The sequence below is a fragment of the Narcine bancroftii genome, chromosome 7 (assembly GCF_036971445.1).
Source record: "Narcine bancroftii isolate sNarBan1 chromosome 7, sNarBan1.hap1, whole genome shotgun sequence".
NCBI lineage: Eukaryota > Metazoa > Chordata > Chondrichthyes > Torpediniformes > Narcinidae > Narcine > Narcine bancroftii.
Window position 1 is genome coordinate 188,460,495 of NC_091475.1, and position 20,617 is coordinate 188,481,111.

The 20,617-nt window shown below is 38.7% G+C and overlaps 1 protein-coding gene across 2 annotated transcripts in view; it reads left to right on the forward strand.

The window, feature by feature from the left end:
• The window catches only part of LOC138739518 (copper-transporting ATPase 2-like), a 146,060-nt gene that overhangs the window by 34,616 nt on the left and 90,827 nt on the right, over positions 1-20,617 (forward strand). For both annotated transcript variants that reach the window (XM_069891756.1, XM_069891755.1), the window contains exons 8-9: positions 3,068-3,301; positions 4,427-4,518. In XM_069891756.1, coding sequence (XP_069747857.1) covers positions 3,068-3,301; positions 4,427-4,518 — 326 coding nt within the window. The remainder of the gene's footprint in view (positions 1-3,067; positions 3,302-4,426; positions 4,519-20,617) is intronic.

Sequence of the window (20,617 nt, forward strand, 5' to 3'; positions counted from 1 at the left end):
ATCTTCAATCCAAAAATGAAGTAGCCTTTCCATTTCAATCATTAATTGATTTCTGTTTCGAGTAATTTGCATTCTTAGAGAGATTGATTCAACTTTACCTTGTTCTTTATATTCCTGCTTCTGACTTAAAATTGTGCGTACCATGGACTCATTGTGACCCAGATCATATCTGATTTTTTACATTGCTGGCACCGTCTTCAAATTTTTCTTCTAAAGCCATTGCTTTTCTTTTCCTTTTAAAATCACTGTCAGATTCTATGCCACATTTTATTTTATCCATATTTAATAGGGGGCACACTCTGAATCTGACTGTCATTAGCGCATATTTTAGGGCCGTTCTTGTAACTCGTAACTCGAGTTTTCCAGAAATTTCCAGAAAGATCTCGCGGTAAATGAATAATTACTTGCGTAAAACAGGAAATGGTCGCAGTTTTCCAAATCACGGTAACTGAATTTCCCATTGATTGAAGCAGCTTATGGTGGGGTTCGTCTTCATTGTGTGCACTTTTCTTACCTCACTATAGGAAAGATATCAATAAGATAGAAAGGGTGCAGAGAAGATTTACTAGAATGTTGAAGGGACTTGAGGAACTGAGTTGAGGAAATTAAAAGAATTTTATCCTCATCTCAGTCCTAAATTGTCTTGTTATGAGACTGTGAATGATAGTTGTAGATTTCTCATTCAAGGTATTCAGTATCTATCATGTCAAGACCTCTCAGAATTTTGTGCAATTCCTTTTCTTCTAAAATCATTCTCGTTAATTTCTTTCACTTTAATTGCATCATAGCAACAGGCCCTTCCAGCTCATGATCCGTTACCACCTAACTACACCTATGTGTCCAATTAAAATACTAACATTGTAGTCTATGCAAAGTTGCCATATAGTTTATATTTTTCAACTGTGATTAAATATACTGTCAAGAGGATCTATCTGGGAGGCCAGAAATAGGTGTCCTGTGTTGTCTTTGTTTAAACTATGGTTATGGAGAGAAAGCAAAAATATGGATTAAGCCCAGGATTGGATCAGCCATAATTTTGATGATGGAGCAGGCTTGGAAGGTGGGTGAGTGGCATGTGGAAGGATGGGCAAATTACCTTCTTCTGTGCCTGTATGTCTCTGAAAGTGTTCATGTTTCAGTCAATGTGTCAGTAAGTGGAAATCTGGTTGTATGTTCAAGATCTTTGAATTAATGGTTGTCATTAATGTAGCCCTAAAGGAATATTGAAGTCATTCCATTTTATTGATGCGGTGATCTTTTAAGCAGAGGTAATAGACTCCAAGACAGTAATTTTTTTTAAAAAACAGATACTTTATCCCATGTACTCTGACCAATTTATATAGAACCATAGAACACTACAGCACAGAAACAGGCCCCCCCTTGGCCCTTCTAGTCTATACCAAATCATCTTTTTTTTAGTTCCACTGTCCTGCATCCACTCCGTAGCCCTCCATACCTCTCCCATCTATGTACCTCTCCAAATTTTTCTTCATGTTAAAATTGAACCTGCATTCACCACCTCAGCTGGCAGCTCATTCCAAACTCCCACTACTCTCTGTGTGAAGAAGTTCTCCGTCATGTTCCCCTAAACTTTTCCCCTTTCACTCTTAACCCATGTCCTCTGGTTTGTACTCACCTACCCTCAGTGGAAAAAGTCTATCTACATTTACTCTATTTATCCCCTCATAATTTTAAAAACCTCTATCAAATCTCCCTTCATTCTTCTACGCTCCAGGGAGTAAAGTCCAGGCAACATCCTAGTAAATCTTCTCTGCATTCTTTCTATCTTATTGATATCTTTCCTGTAGTTAGGTGACCAAAATTGTACTCAATACTCCAAATTTATCCTCATCAATTTCTTATACAACTTCACTATAACATCCCAGCTCCTATATGAAGGCCAATATGCCAACAGCTTTCTTTACAACCCTATTCTCCTGTATCTGTATTCCCATGTTTCTCTGTTCTACAGCACTCCTCAGTGAATGCCCTACCATTCAGGGAATTCTGTATCTATTCCCATGTTTCTCTGTTCTACAGCACTCCTTAGTGAATGCCCTACCATTCATCATGTACGTCCTTTTTTCATTTGTCCTTCTAAAATGCAATACCTCACACTTGGCTGCATTAAATTGCATCTACCATTGTTCAACCCCTTTTTCCAGCTGATCCAGATCCTTCTGCAAGTCTTTGAAATCCTTCTTCGCTGTCCACAGCACCTCCATTTTTAATGCCATCTACAAACTTGCTGATGCAATTATCAAATTGTCATCCAGATCATTGACCTAGATGACAAACAACAATGATCCCAGCACCAATCCCTGAGGCACACCACTCATCACCGGCCTCCAGTTTGAGAAGCAATAATTCCATCCAGCCCATTGTCAAATCCATTTTGTAACTTTACCAGGAAAACTGTCTGAACCTTCTTGACTAACCTCCTATATATCCATGTAGACAACATCACAGCCTTTCCTTTTTCAAATTTCCACATTGGCACATTCCTGGTGATTAATAGACATTTGAAATTGATGATCAAATGTTGGTGATCATAACAATCTATACAATAAATTATAATCAACTTCTCTAACCATGATGTGTCTATTAGTAAGGCTTCATAATTTGATGGGTCAATATCTTCATTGTAAGTTTTTACTCAGAAGCTCATCAAATATGAGTTCAAAATCTCAGAAGAAACTTTCATGATAAAGTATAGATTATTTTTATTATATTTAATATATATATATAGTAAACTGCTCATAAGAGACTACATTAAACTTATTTGGTTGGTATTTTAGAGGATCTGATGTAAAAGTCAATAATCTGGATTTGCAATGGTTCAGAATTTTTGTTGATTAGAATTATTTCAATTAATAACTTTTAGATGTCTATGTGTGAATACTTTTCCTTGTATTAAATTAAGCAGGAAAATTATTCATATTCCAAAGCTAATTTAAATTCTTAGAAGTGTTCCTGAGAATATTGTGGAAAAATAATGGTTTGCTGAAGAGCGATTTTATGTCTTTCATTCCATATGTTTCATTGAAATCGGCTCCTGACATTAAAGTTTCTTGGAGGATGGCACTTCTACGTGCAAGCCTACAAGTCTCTGAAGCACAAAACTGCCAATATGGATGTCCTCATCGTTCTGGCAACTTCCACTGCGTATCTATACTCCTGTGTAATACTGATTGTGGCCATTGCTGAAAAGACAGAACAAAGTCCAGTGACGTTCTTTGATACTCCACCCATGCTGTTTGTCTTCATTGCCTTGGGGAGATGGCTGGAGCATGTAGCAAAGGTAATTATTCATTTGTAGTTTTTAATGGCTTAGTTATTATATTTTACATCTATGGAAATGTTACCGAATTGTTTTTTCTAATGTAAAATTTGACTGAATTTTAACTTCTATTTTCTATTTTTTTTAAAAAATTCTGATTCTTCTTTACTTTTACTGAAGTTACAATTTCTTATGGATCAGACCGTTTTTATCATTGCCAACCGTTGGCCTTGCCTTCAGGATGGCAAAATGTTCTAACTCCTGGTCATTTGAGCTTTCCAATATGGGTGATTCATTTTTATGGACTATTGTTTACATTTTGGGAACCCACTCTCACAGTTTTAAAGGATGAATTGGTACAAAGGAGCTTTCTACTAATCAACACTACTCCACTCCTATTTTGTGTCTTTCTAATACAGCCATTAATTCTGGATTGAAATATTTATTGTCTAGACTTGGGAACTAACTGAGAGAGGAGTGCAAAAAGATATAATGCAAAGAAATGAAATGGTGATCATCTAGTACAGTGGTTTTCAAACTGCCCCCCAAAATTCACATTCCACCTTATGTGAATGGGGAAAAAAAGGTTTGAAAACCACTGTTTTAATTGTACCTAATTGACTCGTCATGTGCACGGTTTCATAACTCCAAAGGAAATGGGCCAATGACAATTGTTCTCAAGCAAGATATTTCAGTAACAATTGGGTCTAGACCAATGGTTCTCAACCTTCCCTTCCCACTCACATCCCACCTTAAGCAACCCCTTACAAATCACAGAGCACATATGGCATAGGGATTGCTCAAGATGGAATGTGAGTTTTGGGGGGCAGTTTGAAAACCACTGATCTAGTACAATATTTCTCAACCTGTGGTCCATAGACCAGAAATGATCCATAGGTTATATTTTTGGTGGTCTGCAGCAATAGGGTGAAGACAAACATTACGAGTTCACTTACAGCTAAACTTGGGTAACCCTGAGGAAGTGGACAAGAAGGCATCAAAGGATGAGTAATGGATATCTGTGAAAGAACTTAACCAGAAATCAGAAGAAGTGTTACAAATGCAAGTGGAGCGGGGAAGAATAAAGGAATGGGAATTGTTATAATAGTAATTTCTCAGATTTCTCCTTGATTACTTTCGTTGTAGAGCAAGACTTCTGAAGCATTGGCGAAGCTGCTATCCCTTCAGGCTACAGAAGCGACAGTGGTAACACTGGGACCAGACAACTCAATACTGGGGTGAATTGCATTCAACCTATTTTTAAATAGTTGGACCAAAACTGGAATTTTGACAAATACCTCAATCTAATATGTAGTGGTCTTTAAACATTGTATTTCACTTTTGTTCCACTCTGGCAGTAGGTCTCCACACACTGAATGTGGACAACTTACTCTTAGGCTCTATCAACTTCATTGGCGAGGCTGACTGGGAACTGCAAAAGAATGGTACCTGATGACCTGGTTTGCAGGTTCCCCTATGCTCAATTAGGATGAGATAAGGAAGAGTTCAGTCCCAGTGCCTTCTTTTGTACTGTGGAATTTCCATATTTGAGATTAGTTTCTTTGGGGCTTGAAGGAATGGTAGCTTTGTGCACCACTCCTTTTTATGAACCCAAGTATTCTTTTGTTTGAAATCAAAACAGTTGGAAACTTAGAAACTTCAGCCCAATTTGTCCATGCCAATCAAATTGACTATCTGAGATTGTCCCGTTTGCCTGTGTTTGGCCCTTGACCTGCTGAACCTTTCTTATCCATTTAATACAGTTGCCATTTACACCATTAGCTTTGAATGGTGATTTGCGAAACATGAAAGTCAATATCTGCATTTCTTTCAGAGCCTTTGAAATGTGGGCAAAGTATCTTATTAATTGAAATAAGTCATACAAAAACAGCACCAACGGTTGGAAATAGGAGAATTGATTCAAAATAACATATTATGGATGTCCAAAGAAATATACATTCTGAAAATATCTATTGAATAAAATATGGAGAAAATACAATGTCTTATGTTTCAGGTTTGACATTAGGAAGTATTAAGATCATCATAACTCTCAATAGGTCCTTTCAAATTGCCATGTAAAATGGGGTTGACCAGGCAATTTGCTTGGTGACAACCCAGGTACATGGCTATTTGACAGGGTCCAACAAGGTCAACTCATTCAAAACCCACTGGATCCAAGACCTACCTCAGAGATGGTCAATGAACCCAGTAAAACTTAACTGAGCATCCTACTCCTGCAATTTGAAAGGAAAATTGGTAGACCTGGTTCCTCTGGTGATGTCAGTGCTTGCATGAGTGCATCATAGGGAAACCCCTGACTGACTCAATACAGGATCCTGTAATGGAGCTGCATCGATGTGCCGCTACCACGAATGGGGGAGGGGGGAGTGCTGCCATGACCGTGGAGAGGTGCTGCTACAATGGGGGAGGGGTGAGATGTACTGCTACCGGGGAATGGGGTGGAGGGGAGATGGCTGCTGTGATATCCCACTCCGGATCGCAGTGATGGGTCAATGTGGGTGTGGGAGCAGTGGCCGTTTTCCTTACCCATAATCCCCCATGCTGCAGTTCCAATGGCTTGGGGGATTATGGGTAAGGAAGACAGCCATTGGTCCCACACTCCCGCAATGAGCCATCGCAGCAATACCCCCCCCCCAACATCGGCAGTACTTCCTGATTGGTGGAACCCCCTTGTTCATGGCAGCGGCATGTCACAATAGCACACCCCCCTTGTGGTAGTGACACATTATGGCAGCACCCCCCTTCCCCCATTTGCAACAGTGGCACATAGCTGGGTGGGGGGGGAAAATGACGGCTGGGAGCAGGGGAAACTTATGGGGGGGCATTTAGGAGAACTTTAAACAGAAAGGGATTGCTGTGGGGCTGCTTGTGCCTGTGTGTCACATCATTCACCATGTCATAGCAGGGGTGATTTAACAGGTCAGTTAGGCTGCTGTTTGAAAGGCGCGTCCTACCCACATGACCCAGTAATCTCACCCAGGTGCTGCAGTTTGAAAGTGCATAATTATTATACCAGCACAGGGGTGGCCAAACTTGCTTAATGTAAGAGCCACAAAGCTCAGATGCTTGAGCGCCACAGGACATGAACAAAATTCACCCACACGTTTTTATTGTTACATGCACATTTTGATAAAAATTTGTTATAAATTTTTAGAAATGCATATTAAATGCAATAATATTTATTCAAGCATGCAGTTTTTAAACTGTTAATTTGTATTAGTTTCAATAATCACAAATATGTAAAAAAAAGTAAACAAAAAAATTAGAGATATTTTAAACAGATTTCCACCTTACAAAATTAGTCTTATTATAATTATATTTTTATGACTAAAATACAATGCTACAAATTTTAGGCTATTAAAGACGTGAGTCGGGCGGGCGAGAGACCAGCAGTGCGAGTTGGGCGGGCGGGGGGAGGGGGTAGAAATTTATAGAATATTCAAATTTTCAACGAGCTGCATATTAAAGGTCAAAGAGCCGCATGCGGCTCGCGAGCCACGGTTTGGCCACCCCTGTACCAGCAGGCCCATTAAATACAAGGCAATTTATTGTAAAAAATAAAACATGAAAATCTGTAGTCACCATGATTTTTTAATTGTTTCTGCCATATGTTCCCACAAAGATCTACAGCAAGTGCCTGCATGCATCTTAAGATCTGCCTATTTAAATCAGTTCTTTTACTTACTAAAATTATTAAAAGATCATTGATGCTTAAACAAAAAAACAAAGTTTAAGCAATATTGAAAAGATGAATAATGTTTTGAATCAAATATTTAGGTTAATATCGGTCATCTCCAGTGTCCTTTCTTTAATTCCTATTTTTAATGTGTTCATTCCTTCTTGAGTACAGCTTCTATAAAGTTCAACTTTATTGTCATGTACCAAGATGCAGAGATACAGGTTGGCTATCTAATAGCTTCTTTTATGTGACCTTGGTCATGAAGCATTGGTAGATTATTTAAAACTAGATGCATCATAATTATGTCCATTACTTAATCTCTGCCCACATGTGTCACATTTGTGGCCCGAAATGTGAAGTTAATAAAACATCGAACCCAAGTTTTATCAGGTAAACTTCTCAGTGTCTTTATTTTCCAGTTTCCTTTGTTCTCCTGCTTGTGCTCTTATCTCTCTCTCATACCACGTGACTTCCGGTACATCTCATACATATTCATTATCATGACATCCCTCCTTTAATCAGAAATAAACTTTACCTTCACTTACCAATATCCCTCGGAAACCTACAAACATCGTAACTAATGGTAATACTATAACTGAACTACATAAAATTTACTTCCTACAGCACTCATACATGCACATTATGATATAAGATTAAAATACTGTCCCAAAGTTCTTACTAAAACTATGGCACAAAGTCTTCGTATCGTTTGGGCGCTTTCCGGTTTTGTTTCGGCCTGCCTGCGATATTGTCATCGCTTCTCGGTTGTTCACTCTCAGCGTCGGACATACTGCTCACCACGGCTTCAGGTTTTTCTGGCGCTCTAGTCACTTCATCAGGAGTGCTGGTAACTGCCTCTGGAACATCATCAGGTCTCTCAGTTTCAGCATCTCGTATTGGCCTTTCAACCTCTTCGCTCGATGCATTTCTGGACTGGTACCTTTTTACACCTGAGACATTTCTCTTATACAGGACTCCAGTCGGAGACTTGACTGTCACCATACTGCCACTTCTGGATACGACAGTATAGGGTTGATGGTAATAAGGTGTGTCTAGCTTAGCACCAGTTTCATGCCTCACTAGAACATTATCTCCTGGCATGATGTCTGAGTACTTGGCTCCACGTTTCGAATCTGTGTACAGCTTTGCTGCACCTTTCTTTTCAGCATCGTGGTCCCTCATCTCCTGGTCGTCTCGGATTTCCTTTATTTCTGGCATTTTTGTGCGGATTTTTCTCCCAAAAAATGCTTCTGCAGGACTTTTTACAGTGGTTGCATGAGGCGTTGCTCGATAGACAGCCACATAAGATAGCAATGCTTCTCGCCAATTTTGTCCTTCAGCGTGTGCAATCCTCAATCGTTTTTCAATGGACTGATTTTGTCTCTCTACCTCTCCGTTGGCTTGCGGCCATTTCGGAGTTACTTTATGATGGTGGATACCTGTGGTCCTCATGTATTCCGCAAATGTCTCTGAAATGAATTGTGGACCATTGTCAGAGTATAATGTAACAGGTAATCCATATCTTGCGAATATCTCTGCTAACGCTTGTATTGTTTTTTTAGTGTTTGTGGACTTCAACACCACGTACTTATAGTATCTGCTGTAGTAATCTATCACTACCATAATTGATTCACCCGTCGGTAAAGGTCCAAGAAAATCAACAGCTTCGTCGATCCATGGTCCTGTCGGGAGTTGCGTACTCCGGATCGGTTCTGGCGGATTACTCCTACTTGTGATTTGACATCCGTGACAAGTTTTAACAAATTTCTCTGCGTCTTTATCACAACCTGGCCACCATACCTTGCTCCTGAGGTTTTGCTTGGTACCAACAATACCTAGGTGTTCTTCATGCGCTAAGGATACGATCTTCGGTCTCAATCTTTGCAGTATCACCAATCTGCAACCTCTTAATACACACTGTCCGATGCAACAAAGTTCGTCTCTAATGGGAATGTAAGCCTTGTGAGTACACTTATCCCATTGTCCACTCTGTATGCATTCTCTTACTTCCATGAGTTCTGGATCACGTTCGGATTCTCTCTCGACTTCCTTTGTAGTCACAGCTTTTGGTGTCGACTGAATAGCTACGAAGCGTACAAAGCTCTCTGTTTCTGTTCCCAATTCTGACTTGGATTGTGGACCACCATCCTTCACCAATCTGGACAGCAGATCTGCAATGTTTGTTTTCCCTGCAATGTGGATTACTTTATATTTGTAGAGTTGTAGTCTGAGTACCCATCTCTCTATTCTGGCACAAGGTTTGGATCTAGGTGCATAGATCACCTCTAATGGCTTATGATCTGTGATAAGTTCAAATTCAATGCCGTATAAATATGCATGGAACCTCTCACAGGCCCATTCAAGTCCGAGTGCTTCTTTCTCTGTCTGAGAGTATCTTCTTTCCACATCTGATAACGATCTGCTGGCATAGGCAATGATTCTTGGTCCTCCATCATGCATCTGGACCAACACGGCTCCTAAACCAACCGGGCTGGCATCCGCTATGACTTTGGTTGATGCCGCCGGATCGTAATATCCAAGAGTTTTTGCATCTCTCAGGCTTTGCTTCAGCGTTGTGAACGCTTTCTTCTGCTCAGATCCAAAATAAAATGGTACACCTTTCCTGGTTAGTTTCCTTAGTGGTTCTGCCACTGTAGCAAAATTAGGAATGAACTTTGCACAAAAATTGACCAATCCCAGGAAACTCCTCACCTCTGTTGCGTTCTGAGGTGCACGTGCCTCTTCAATAGCTTTCACCTTGGCCTCTGCAGGGTTTAGTCCTTCCCGTGTAAGTCTGTGTCCCATGAAGTCCATTTTTGACACACCGAACTGGCACTTGTTTCCATTCACGGTAAGGCCTGCCTCCTGTAGTCTAGATAGTACACGCCTCAACTGTTTGTCATGCTCTTCCTTCATTGGTGCATGGACTATGATGTCGTCAGAAATGTTGGCAACTCCAGGAATGCCTTGAATCACTCGATGGATTTCATACTGGTAGATCTCCGAAACTGCATTAATTCCAAATGATAGTCTCTTGTAACGATACAATCCACAGTGAGTCACAAATGTTGTTACATCTCGGGAACCTGGATCCAGCTCTAATTGATGATAGCCCTATTTCAGATCAATTTTTGAGAATACCTTGCTGGTATTTAGTTCTTGAAGTATTTCCTCCACTGTTGGTATAGGGTGTCGTTCTCTAATTATAGCTTCATTGGCCATTCTCATGTCAACACATAGTCTTATGTCACCCTTTGGTTTGGGCACAATCACTACGGGACTGACCCATTGTGTCGAATGTTCCACCGGTTCAATAATGTCTTGTTCGATCAATTCTTTAATTTTGGCTTCGACTTTCCCACGAAGTCCAAACGGAGTTCGGCGCATTGGTTGTGCCTTGGGTTTGACCGTTTCATCTACCGCTAGCTTCAATTGTCGACCTTTCAGCTTTCCTACTCCTTGGAAGACTGCGGGGAATTCTTGCTTCATATCCTTGTATGACTGAATTGAATTGACACAAGCTCCAATATGAAGTATTGCCAGGTCTTGCGCTGTGTCTACTCAGCAATGGTTCTCCCCTCTCTTCTATGACCATAAACTCTGCTTCGGTGTACTTATCTCCAGCTTCAACAGTTGCAGTAAAACATCCAATGGTCTGCAATGGCTTGGTTGCTGTGTATGGATACAGTTTCTTGGAACACTTCTTTGAGGTACAGATGATCTGTTTCCTTTTCAACTTCTCCCATAAATGTCGATCAATCACATTACTGTCACTGCCTGAGTCTACAATGACCTGCACTGTCACTCCACCAATGATCACTGGGACCTTCTCATGATGTACATCATTCAACGTAAATTGGTAACACCTCTGTCCCTCCTGGGCATCATCATCGTCACCATCTATCTGGTGAATGGTATCTTTCTTTCCAGGATACTTTCCTTTCCCCCAGGCTTTGCCTTTGGAAGTTGTACTCTTCCTCTTCTGGTCTGCATTGGACTTGCTTTTGCACTTCTTTGCAAAGTGGTCCTTACCTCCACACTTTCTGCAAACTTTGCCTTTGGCCGGGCAATATGGGTCTTTTCCAAAGTGACCTCGGTTTCCACATCGATAACACTCCACATCCTGTGTCGACGTATATCTTGGCTGATTATGGTGATGTGAGAGCCTCTTAATTTGCTGGCTTGAGTTGTCTTTCAGGGTCATGGTATGAAATTGCCCTTCAACAGCCTCTAATGCAGCAGCAATGGATAAAGCATCGGTGAGTTCCAACTCACTCCCTCTTTCCAGTAGACGTCTTCTGAGTTTATCTGATCTGCAATGCTGTACGACTTGATCCAATAATTGGTTGTCCAAATCAGCTGCCATGTAATTGCATCCAACAGCTAGCTGGCGTAGTCTCGTCACGTACTGAGCAATTGTCTGGCCATCTTCTTGTCTCGTTCTCCGAAACAAATGGCGTTGAAATGTAGCATTCGGTGTCACTACATAGTGTGCATTTAATGCATCTACCGCTTTCCGGTACTCATCCTTCCTACCTGTATTCAAAAGTGTTTTAAATGTTTCCCGAACTGCAGGTCCTGCGGTGAAAAGAAGTAACGCCCTTCTCTGCGCTTTTTGTTCAACTGTACCGGTATCTAGAAATAGGCCACGACTGTCGACGTAGGATTCAAATTCTTCCAGCCATGCCTTCCACTTCACACTTACAGTGCTTGCATCACCCGTTGGGTCAAAATGAGCAATTCCACTATGCGTTAGAAAGTCACCGTCTGCCCCAGCCATGAGGAAATATTCCAGCCCCAAAAGTACTGAGTCAAAGAGAAAATTCTTATCACCTTGAAGTTGTCTGTAATCCTCTGTAATCTTCTTTAGTCTTTAATTTTCTTCAAGCTTCTTTCATCCTCGTCGCCAATGTCACATTTGTGGCCCGAAATGTGAAGTTAATAAAACATTGAACACAAGTTTTATCAGGTAAACTTCTCAGTGTCTTTATTTTCCAGTTTCCTTTGTTCTCCTGCTTGTGCTCTTATCTCTCTCTCATACCACGTGACTTCCGGTACATCTCATACATAATCATTATCATGACAACATGTTGCTTTTAATTGAACATAATATACAACCAACATGTGACCATTATTAATCTAACAATTGTTAGAAAATTAAAATACTGCAACTGTATGAAGCAGTGGCAGTCGACAACCTGCTGCATAGATTATTTTTCCCCTTCACATATACCCAAGGACAGGTGCAGAATGACTTGGTACCTTTCATTTGCATTTCACCATTTTTTAAATGTCCGCTTTTCCTTCTGGTGCAGTTTTCTTGTGTAATTTTCACCCTTGACAACATAATTTTTAAAATCCATTATAGTGAAAGTTGTTTAATGAGGGAAGCTGTGAACTGGGACAATCCCAGCTTGTCTTGGGAGAGGAAGAAATGACGGCTCTTCCTACCTTTCACACCAGATTATTAAAAGTACTATGAATTGACTATAAAATGGTCATTTCTCCTGCTTGTGTCTGCATTCATGATATTTCATTGGAGCAACTATTCTGTAAATAGGGTTAAAATACTGTGGAGTTACATTTGGTCATGGTAAAATGAAAACAATGCTGCTTTGGTTCAGGAGCGTAGGATGGACTAGTAGGGCCAAACTGGCCTGTTCTGTGCTTTATATGGTTATCAGGTGTCAGAAGGTGTGATGGCCCCAAAGTAAGGAAGACTAATGTTGGGAAACATAGAGACTAATGCAAGGGAGGAGCTGAAAGAAATCAGTATCTCTAAGGACATGGTCTTGGGGAAATTGAAGGGATTGAAGGCCGATAAATCCCAAGGGCCTGATAATCTACATCCTAGGGTACTTAAAGAAGTGGACATTCAGATAGCAGATGCTTAAAAAATTATTTTCCAGAACTCGATAGACTCAGGATCAGTACCCATGGATTGGAGGGTAGCTAATGTTACCCCACTATTTACAAAGGGGGGTAGAAAAAAAGCGGGAAATTATAGGCCGGTGAGCCTTACATCAGAAGTGGGCAAAATGATGGAATCCATTATTAAGGATGTAATAGCGGAGCATATGACTAGCAGAGAAGGGATCGGACAGAGTCAACATGGATTTGCAAAAGGTAAATTGTGCTTGACAAATCTATTGGAATTCTTTGAGATGGTGACAGGTAAAATAGATGGGGGAGAGCCAGTGGATGTGGTGTACCTGGATTTCCAAAAGGCCTTCGATAAGGTTCCACATAAACGACTGGGATGCAAAATCAAAGTTCATGGGATTGGGGGCAAGGTATTGATGTGGATTGAGAACTGGCTGGCAGATAGAAGACAGAGAGTTGGGATAAATGGCTCATTTTCTGAGTGGCAGGCGGTAACCAGTGGGGTGCCACAGGGAATTTACATTAATGATCTAGATGAGGGGATTGGATGTAATATCTCCAAATTTGCAGACGACACTAAGCTAGGAGGGGTTGTGTGCACTGAAGAGGGGGTCAGGAAGCTCCAATGTGATTTGGATAAATTGGGGGACTGGACAGATACATGGCAAATGCACTACAATGTGGATAAATGTGAGGTTATCCACTTTGGTAATACAAACCGGAGGGCAGACTACTATTTGAATGGCAATAGATTGGGAGATGGGGAAGTGCAGAGAGACCTAGGGGTTCTTGTTCACCAGTCACTGAAGGCGAGCATGCAGGTACAGGAGGTGGTTAAAAAGGCAAATGGTATGTTGGCCTTCATATCAAGAGGATTTGAGTATAGGAATAAGGATACCTTACTGCAGTTGTACAGAGCCTTGCTGAGACCACACCTGGAGTATTGTGTGCAGTTTTGGTCGCCTTATCTGAGGAAGGATGTTTTTGCAATGGAGGGAGTGCAAAGGCGATTCACCAGGCTGATACCTGGAATAGCAGGAATAACTTATGAGGAAAGATTGCGCAAATTGGGATTGTACTTGCTGGAGTTTAGAAGATTGAGAGGGGATCTCATAGAGACATATAAAATTCTGGCAGGACTGGCCAGAATGGATGCAGAAGGGATGTTTCCGATGGTGGGGGAGTCCAGAACCTGGGGCCATGGTTCGAGGATAATAGGCAAACCATTTAGAACCGAAATGAGGAGGAATTTCTTTACCCAGAGGGTCGTGAATCTGTGGAATTCATTGCCACAGAGAGCAGTAGAGGCAGGTTCATTTAATATATTTAAGAGGGAATTAGATACATTTCTTCAGCATAAGGGAATTAGGGGTTTACGGAGAGAAGGCGGGGATGGGGTACTGAACTTTAAGATCAGTCATGATCTCATTGAATGGCAGAGCAGACTCGAAGGGCCAAATGACCTACTCCTGCTCCTATCTTCTATGTTTCTATGTTTCTATCACCTGTCAGCAACTAATAAAATAGTGAGAGCAAATGCTGCTCTTCCAGATATTCCTTCATTAACCTCAAAATAGCACCTCACTTAAGTCAATCAAGCAAAACAAAAAGATTAATATTCATTCATAGTCTTTGTTCAAATTTTGGCTTGTGGAAGAAAAAAAATTCTCTTTTCAAGTGGCCTGTACTGTATTTGAAAATTACCTTGTAGTCGTGAGACAGACAATACCCTCACATTTCTAATCATAAACCTTTCTCACATAAGCTATTTGCTGAGGCTGAACAGGATCAGGAAGAAGAGAAATTACTCAAATATAAAAAAAAAAGGTGACATCGATTGAGAAGACTGGGCTGCCCATACACTTTTTATTCCTCCAAACTTTATTTAAAAGATAACAAAAACATAACATACAGTATAGAGATAATCAAAGACAATTTTGCATTAACACCCATCCCACCCTCTCACTCCTACAGCCAACTCCCATAAGGGGTGCAAAAACAAAATAGATTTTATATATACATATAAATAAAGAAAATCTTGTAAATGTTAATAACATTTCAAAGTATATCTAAATGCATATATTTCAAATTTGGAGACCACTTATTAACAAAAAAAGAATAATTATCATGTAAATTATAAGTAATTTTTTCCATAACAATACATACTTTCAATTCATTATGGTAATGTGCTATATTAATCTCAGTATCATCTTTCCAAGTACTAGCAACACATTTACACACTACTGATAACACCAAACGTACAAAAGCAATTTGAATTTTATCCAATCCCATTCCCCTTAACGAATATAAATTTCCCAACAAGAAAATCGTTGGATCTAACGGTAATATAAAATTATATAATTTCACCAAAACTACTTTAATTCCTTGCCAAAATGATTGAACTTTAACACAATTCCAAACAGCATGTAGAAAAGTTCCAATACATGAGCCACATCTAAAATAAGAATCTGAATTATTAAACCCATATTTTTTTTAACATTTCTGGGGTCAAATATAATTGATGTAAAAACTTATAATTAACCATTCCATTCTGTACATTAGTCAATTTAATTACATTGTCCTGACACATATTCACCCAATCATCTTTGGGAAAAATAAATACTAAATCACTCTCCCATTTAAGTTTAGATTTCTCCCAATCTGGTTTACCCATACTATCTTGTAACAAATTATAAATAACTGAAATATAACCTTTTTTCGGTACAGAGGAAATCAAAGATTCAAATCTCGACAAAGTAGGTAAAATCATCTCTCTACTATAATTATCTTTTATCAAAGCTCTAAGTTGATAATACACAAACAAAGAATTTACAGGTACATCAAATCCATAAACGCACCTAAATATTTAATTTTACTTGTCCACCTTAATTTTGTAATTGTTTTAAATTCAGAATAATTTCCCACTCTAACTGGTAAAATTACACTTTTATCACAATTAACTTTATATCCCGATAATTCTCCAAATTTCTTGATTTTCCCAATCTATGTGGAAATTAAAGTCCCTCATGACTACTGCCGTATCATTATTACATGCCTCACTTATCTCTCTATTTATTTCCTGTGCCACTAAACTATTGTTATTTGGTTGGCGATAGATAACACCCACCAATAATTATTTCCCTTTGTAAGAGTTTATAAACTCTATATAAGAGTTTATAAAATTCCACAGGGAATCCATCATCCCCTGGGGACTTTCCATTAGGCATTTCCTGAATAGCTTCCTTAATTTCAAAATCCGTAAATGGAGATTCCAATTCCTGAACATCATTTCCATCTAATACCGGTAACTTTAATTTAGATAAGTAAGAATCAATAGAACCATTATCCTGGTTCCCCTCAGAAGTATATAATTTCAAATAAAATGAATAAAATTGGTCATTGATTTCCTGAGGTTTGTAAGTAACTTTTGAATTCTTCTTAACAGCATTAATAGTCCAAGATGTCTGTTCAGCTTTCAATTGCCAAGCAAATATGTTATGAGCTCTTTCCCCCAACTCATAATAACATTGTTTAGATTGATTAATTAAGCACTCAAACTGATAAGTTTGTAAAATATTATAACATAATTTCAACCTCGCAACTTTTTAATTTTCTGTTACACCTTTCTGAAAATCTTTCTCTAACTCAGCAATCTTATTTTCTAACTCTAAACTTTCTGCCATATATTGTTTAACTTTCGTAGAATAACTAATAATCTGCCCTCTCAAATAAGTTTTCAAAGCATCCCATATTACAAAATGACTATCCATAGAATTAACATTTTCAGTCAAAAATAAAGAAAGCTGGTCTTTAGCAAAAGTAACAAACTCTGTTTTTTTCAATAACATTGCATTAAACCTCCATCTAAACGACGGATCTACTACCTCCAAACTTTCACAGGAAAAAAGTAATAATGAAAGATCTGATATAACTCTACTTTTATATTCAGCTTGTAGTACTCTACCTTGTAAATGTGCTGATACAAAAAATAAATAAATTCTAGAAAACAAATCATGTCCATCAAATTTAAATATTTCATTAACGCATTAATTTGTGTTGCCATCTTTGATTTCCTTATACTTTTTGGATTTCTGTCCAATAAAGGGTCCAGAACACAATTAAAATCACCACCAACTAAAACATTTTCATTAGTTTGAGTTAACAGTAAAATAGCTTCTGAAATAAACCACTCATCATTTATATTCGGAGCATAAAGATTCAGCAAAAATTTTACAGTTCATTCTTAATACTCTGCCAGCATACCTCTCTGAAGATTCCAATTCAAATGGTAAATTTTTATGAATCAAAATTGTTACTCCTCTTGCCTTAGAATTAAAAGAAGAAGAAAAAACATGACCAACCCAATCTCTTTTCAATTTCAGATGTTATTTTTCAGTCAAATGTGTTTCTTGTAAAAAAGCAATATCAATTTTCATTTTTTTAATATAAGCCAATATTCTCTTTCTCTTAATTGGATTATTTAACCCCTGAACATTAAAAGTTGCAAAGTTCAATTTAGACATCTTTTGAAATACTAATATATTTACACACTATAAAATAATACTCCCCTCTATAATTCTTCCAAGAAAAAAAACCCTCAAAAAATATATTAAATAAAACAGAAAACTACAAAAAAAACCACCCAAAGGTAGTAATACCCTAAAAATCCGGGTGTTGTAAACCCATTAGCGGCAGATGACTATCAAAGTTTTCAGTGTCATCCACCCCCCACCCCAGCCAGATACATATTTATTATTTAATCAAACACAATAGAATATAGTTCATATATTCAGCCCAATGATTCCAAGCCCAACAACTGCTCTGGATCTTCAACATCAAAAAGACTTTGTGTTAACTCTTCTTTATTTCCATTCTTTCCATTCCTATGTCCATTTCCATTTACCCTCCTCTTAGGAGACAACAGAGGAGAACACCCATTTCTTCGCAATTCCAGCAAAGAATTAGCAAAAACCAAAGCATCATGATCATTCTCAAAAAATTGAGATTGAAAATTTCCATAGAAAACCTTCAAAATTGCAGGATAATGAAAAGCAAACTTGTAGCCTTTTCGCCACAAGACATGTTTGGCCGTATTAAATTCTCGTTGTCTTCTAATAACCTCTTTGCTCAAATCGCCATTAAAAAAACACTCTGTTATTTTGAACCATTAATGGTGATCGATTCTGCCGTGTGTTCTGCACTGCTATATGTAAAATAAATTCTCTATCTTGATATTTTAAACAACGAACCAAGACTGCTCTCGGTGTTTGTCATGGAAGTGGTTTTCTTCTCAGAGCTCTGTAAGCCCTATCCAGTTCCAAAACTTCAGGGAAAAGCTCTTCACCCAGCACCTCTGGGATCCAGTGCTTAAAATTTTTTATAGGGTCAGCACCTTCAATGTCCTCTGGGAGACCAACTATTTTCACATTATTCCTTCGACTTTGATTTTCCGTCGAATCAGTCTTCTTCATGAAATCTCTTTTTTGAATCCCCCAATCTACAAAAGAACCTTCCACTTTTTCCATTTTTTCTCTATTACGTTCTACCTGAGTTTGACACTCAGAGAAGGCTGTTTCAATTTTCTTAAAATTATATCACTTTTAACTACAGTCATTTCCTGTTTCAGAGCTGAAATTTCATCACACAAAGTATTCATTTTTATTTTTATCTCCATAAATCCTTGATTCACTTGAGTTGATATTTATTTTGACATATTATGCATTTGACAAGTAATCCCTTCCAAAACAGTAAACGCTGAATCCAGTCCAGATTCCACTTAAACTTTTTGAGATCCACCTCCTTTAACTGCAAGCTCCTCCTCCTGGATGAATTCCAGTAAGGTAAGTTCCTCTTCTTCCTCAGTCATCATAGGTCCTTTGGCTGAACGGCTATGGGTCTGGACACCTGACGCAAGTTTTCGGGCTCCCCCACAGCTCACACTTTATCCAGCAGTTCTTGGACCTGCGAAGGTGCCCTTCGATCCCTTCTATATATTTACCCCTTACCTTTTAATGATCATTTTATTTTCAGATTTAATAAGGTGAATGAACACAATTATGCGATGCCCCACGCAGGCCAGGTAAAGCTGTCGGATGCGCAGGAGCATCCTCCACTGGGCCGCCCAGTGGTTCGCGGGTCCTCTTATCGGCCATGCCGGCCTCGTGCACAACTTCACGTTGGATGCCATCATAAATCACTGTTATTTAAACAACTGTAAATCTTATTTTTAACCATTTTTAGGCTTTTTAACAGCTGGAGAAAGGTGGAATACATGCCTTTCTTCTAGGTCATCTTGCCACGGCCCCGGGCTGCCCATACACGAGACAGATACCACTTGCTCAAGGCGTTATTAAAAATAATTTGCTTAAGGAGGAAGTAGGAAGATGTAAATCGGAAGTGGCTTCTCTAACTCTTATGTTTTGGCCATGCCCTATGTTGGAGAGGTATTGGATAGATATTTTTAAAGGCTTTGTCAACTATACTGGATATCAGTTTGCAACCTAACCCATTAATTGCTCTTTTTGGAATTATAGTCCCAGAAGTGGGATGAGTTCCCACTTCTACACATCGGGTTGTAGCCTTTTCTACATTGTTGGCTAGAAGAGCTATTTTATTGTAATCTACCAACTTTTACTCAATGGTTCTCTCAAATTATGTCATGTCTAAGTTTAGAGAAAGTTATGAATCGTACATTTGATACTTCTGTTAAATTTGAAGAGACTTGGCAACCTTTTATAAACCATTTCCACATGACTTAGTATGATTATTTTCCCTTCTGGACTATATTTATTTTTATTTCTTTTCTTTTTGTTGGTGAAGACCAGACGATTAATTTTTATTAATAATTTCTTAGGATAGGCTGCCCAGTCTTTTTTATTTGTTTTTTTTTCTTAGATTAGATGGGGTTTTATATAATAAAAAAATGTATTTCTTTGAAGATTTAGGAACATATTTATTAATTGTGGTGTGATTTTTTTTCCCTTCTTGATTATATGCTTGTATTCTCCTCATGTATTGTTCACCTATAATATGATTGATAAAAAGACTGAAAAAGAAAGGGAAGTAGGAGATATGGAGGTATATCTTTTGGCTCCAATGAGTTTGCAACACTTCCTCATTACTGCATCAGAGTATGTCTATTTTACTTGCATTTTCACAATGGATCTTATGACAATATAATCTAGAAATTATAATCAAACAAGCTTACTACCCACTGCTCTTTGCACTGTAACGAGACAGCACCACCCAAGCCCACAACTTCTACTGGCTGCAAAATAGCAAATGCAACCCCTGAAAATTGCCCTCTAAACCACACATCATCTTGCCATGGAAATATTCCTTCGCTGTTGCTGGGTCAAAGTCATGGAACTCTTCCCTTTACACCTTAAGGAGTGCAGTGGTTCTAGAAGGCAGCTCACCACCACCTCCTCAGGCAATTAAATGCTGGCTCAGCCTATGATGCTCACATCTCTTGAACACATTGATAAAAGATCGGGTAAGTTTAAAACTTGCCTAACACATATCTACTCTGCTTTCATAGAGCTGATTAAGTTAAAAGCAGAGCCTGGTTTTCATATTTTAACCATGTCATCAACTTAGACTCTTGCCTTCATCATTATATCTAACGTCCAGAGTGAATTCTACACACAGGCATGTACCTCTGAATTTTTCTTCAATAGGCAGATTCATACCCTTTTATTTCATGGTAAATATTACAAACTGATTGTATAATTCAAATAAACTACATTTTAAAA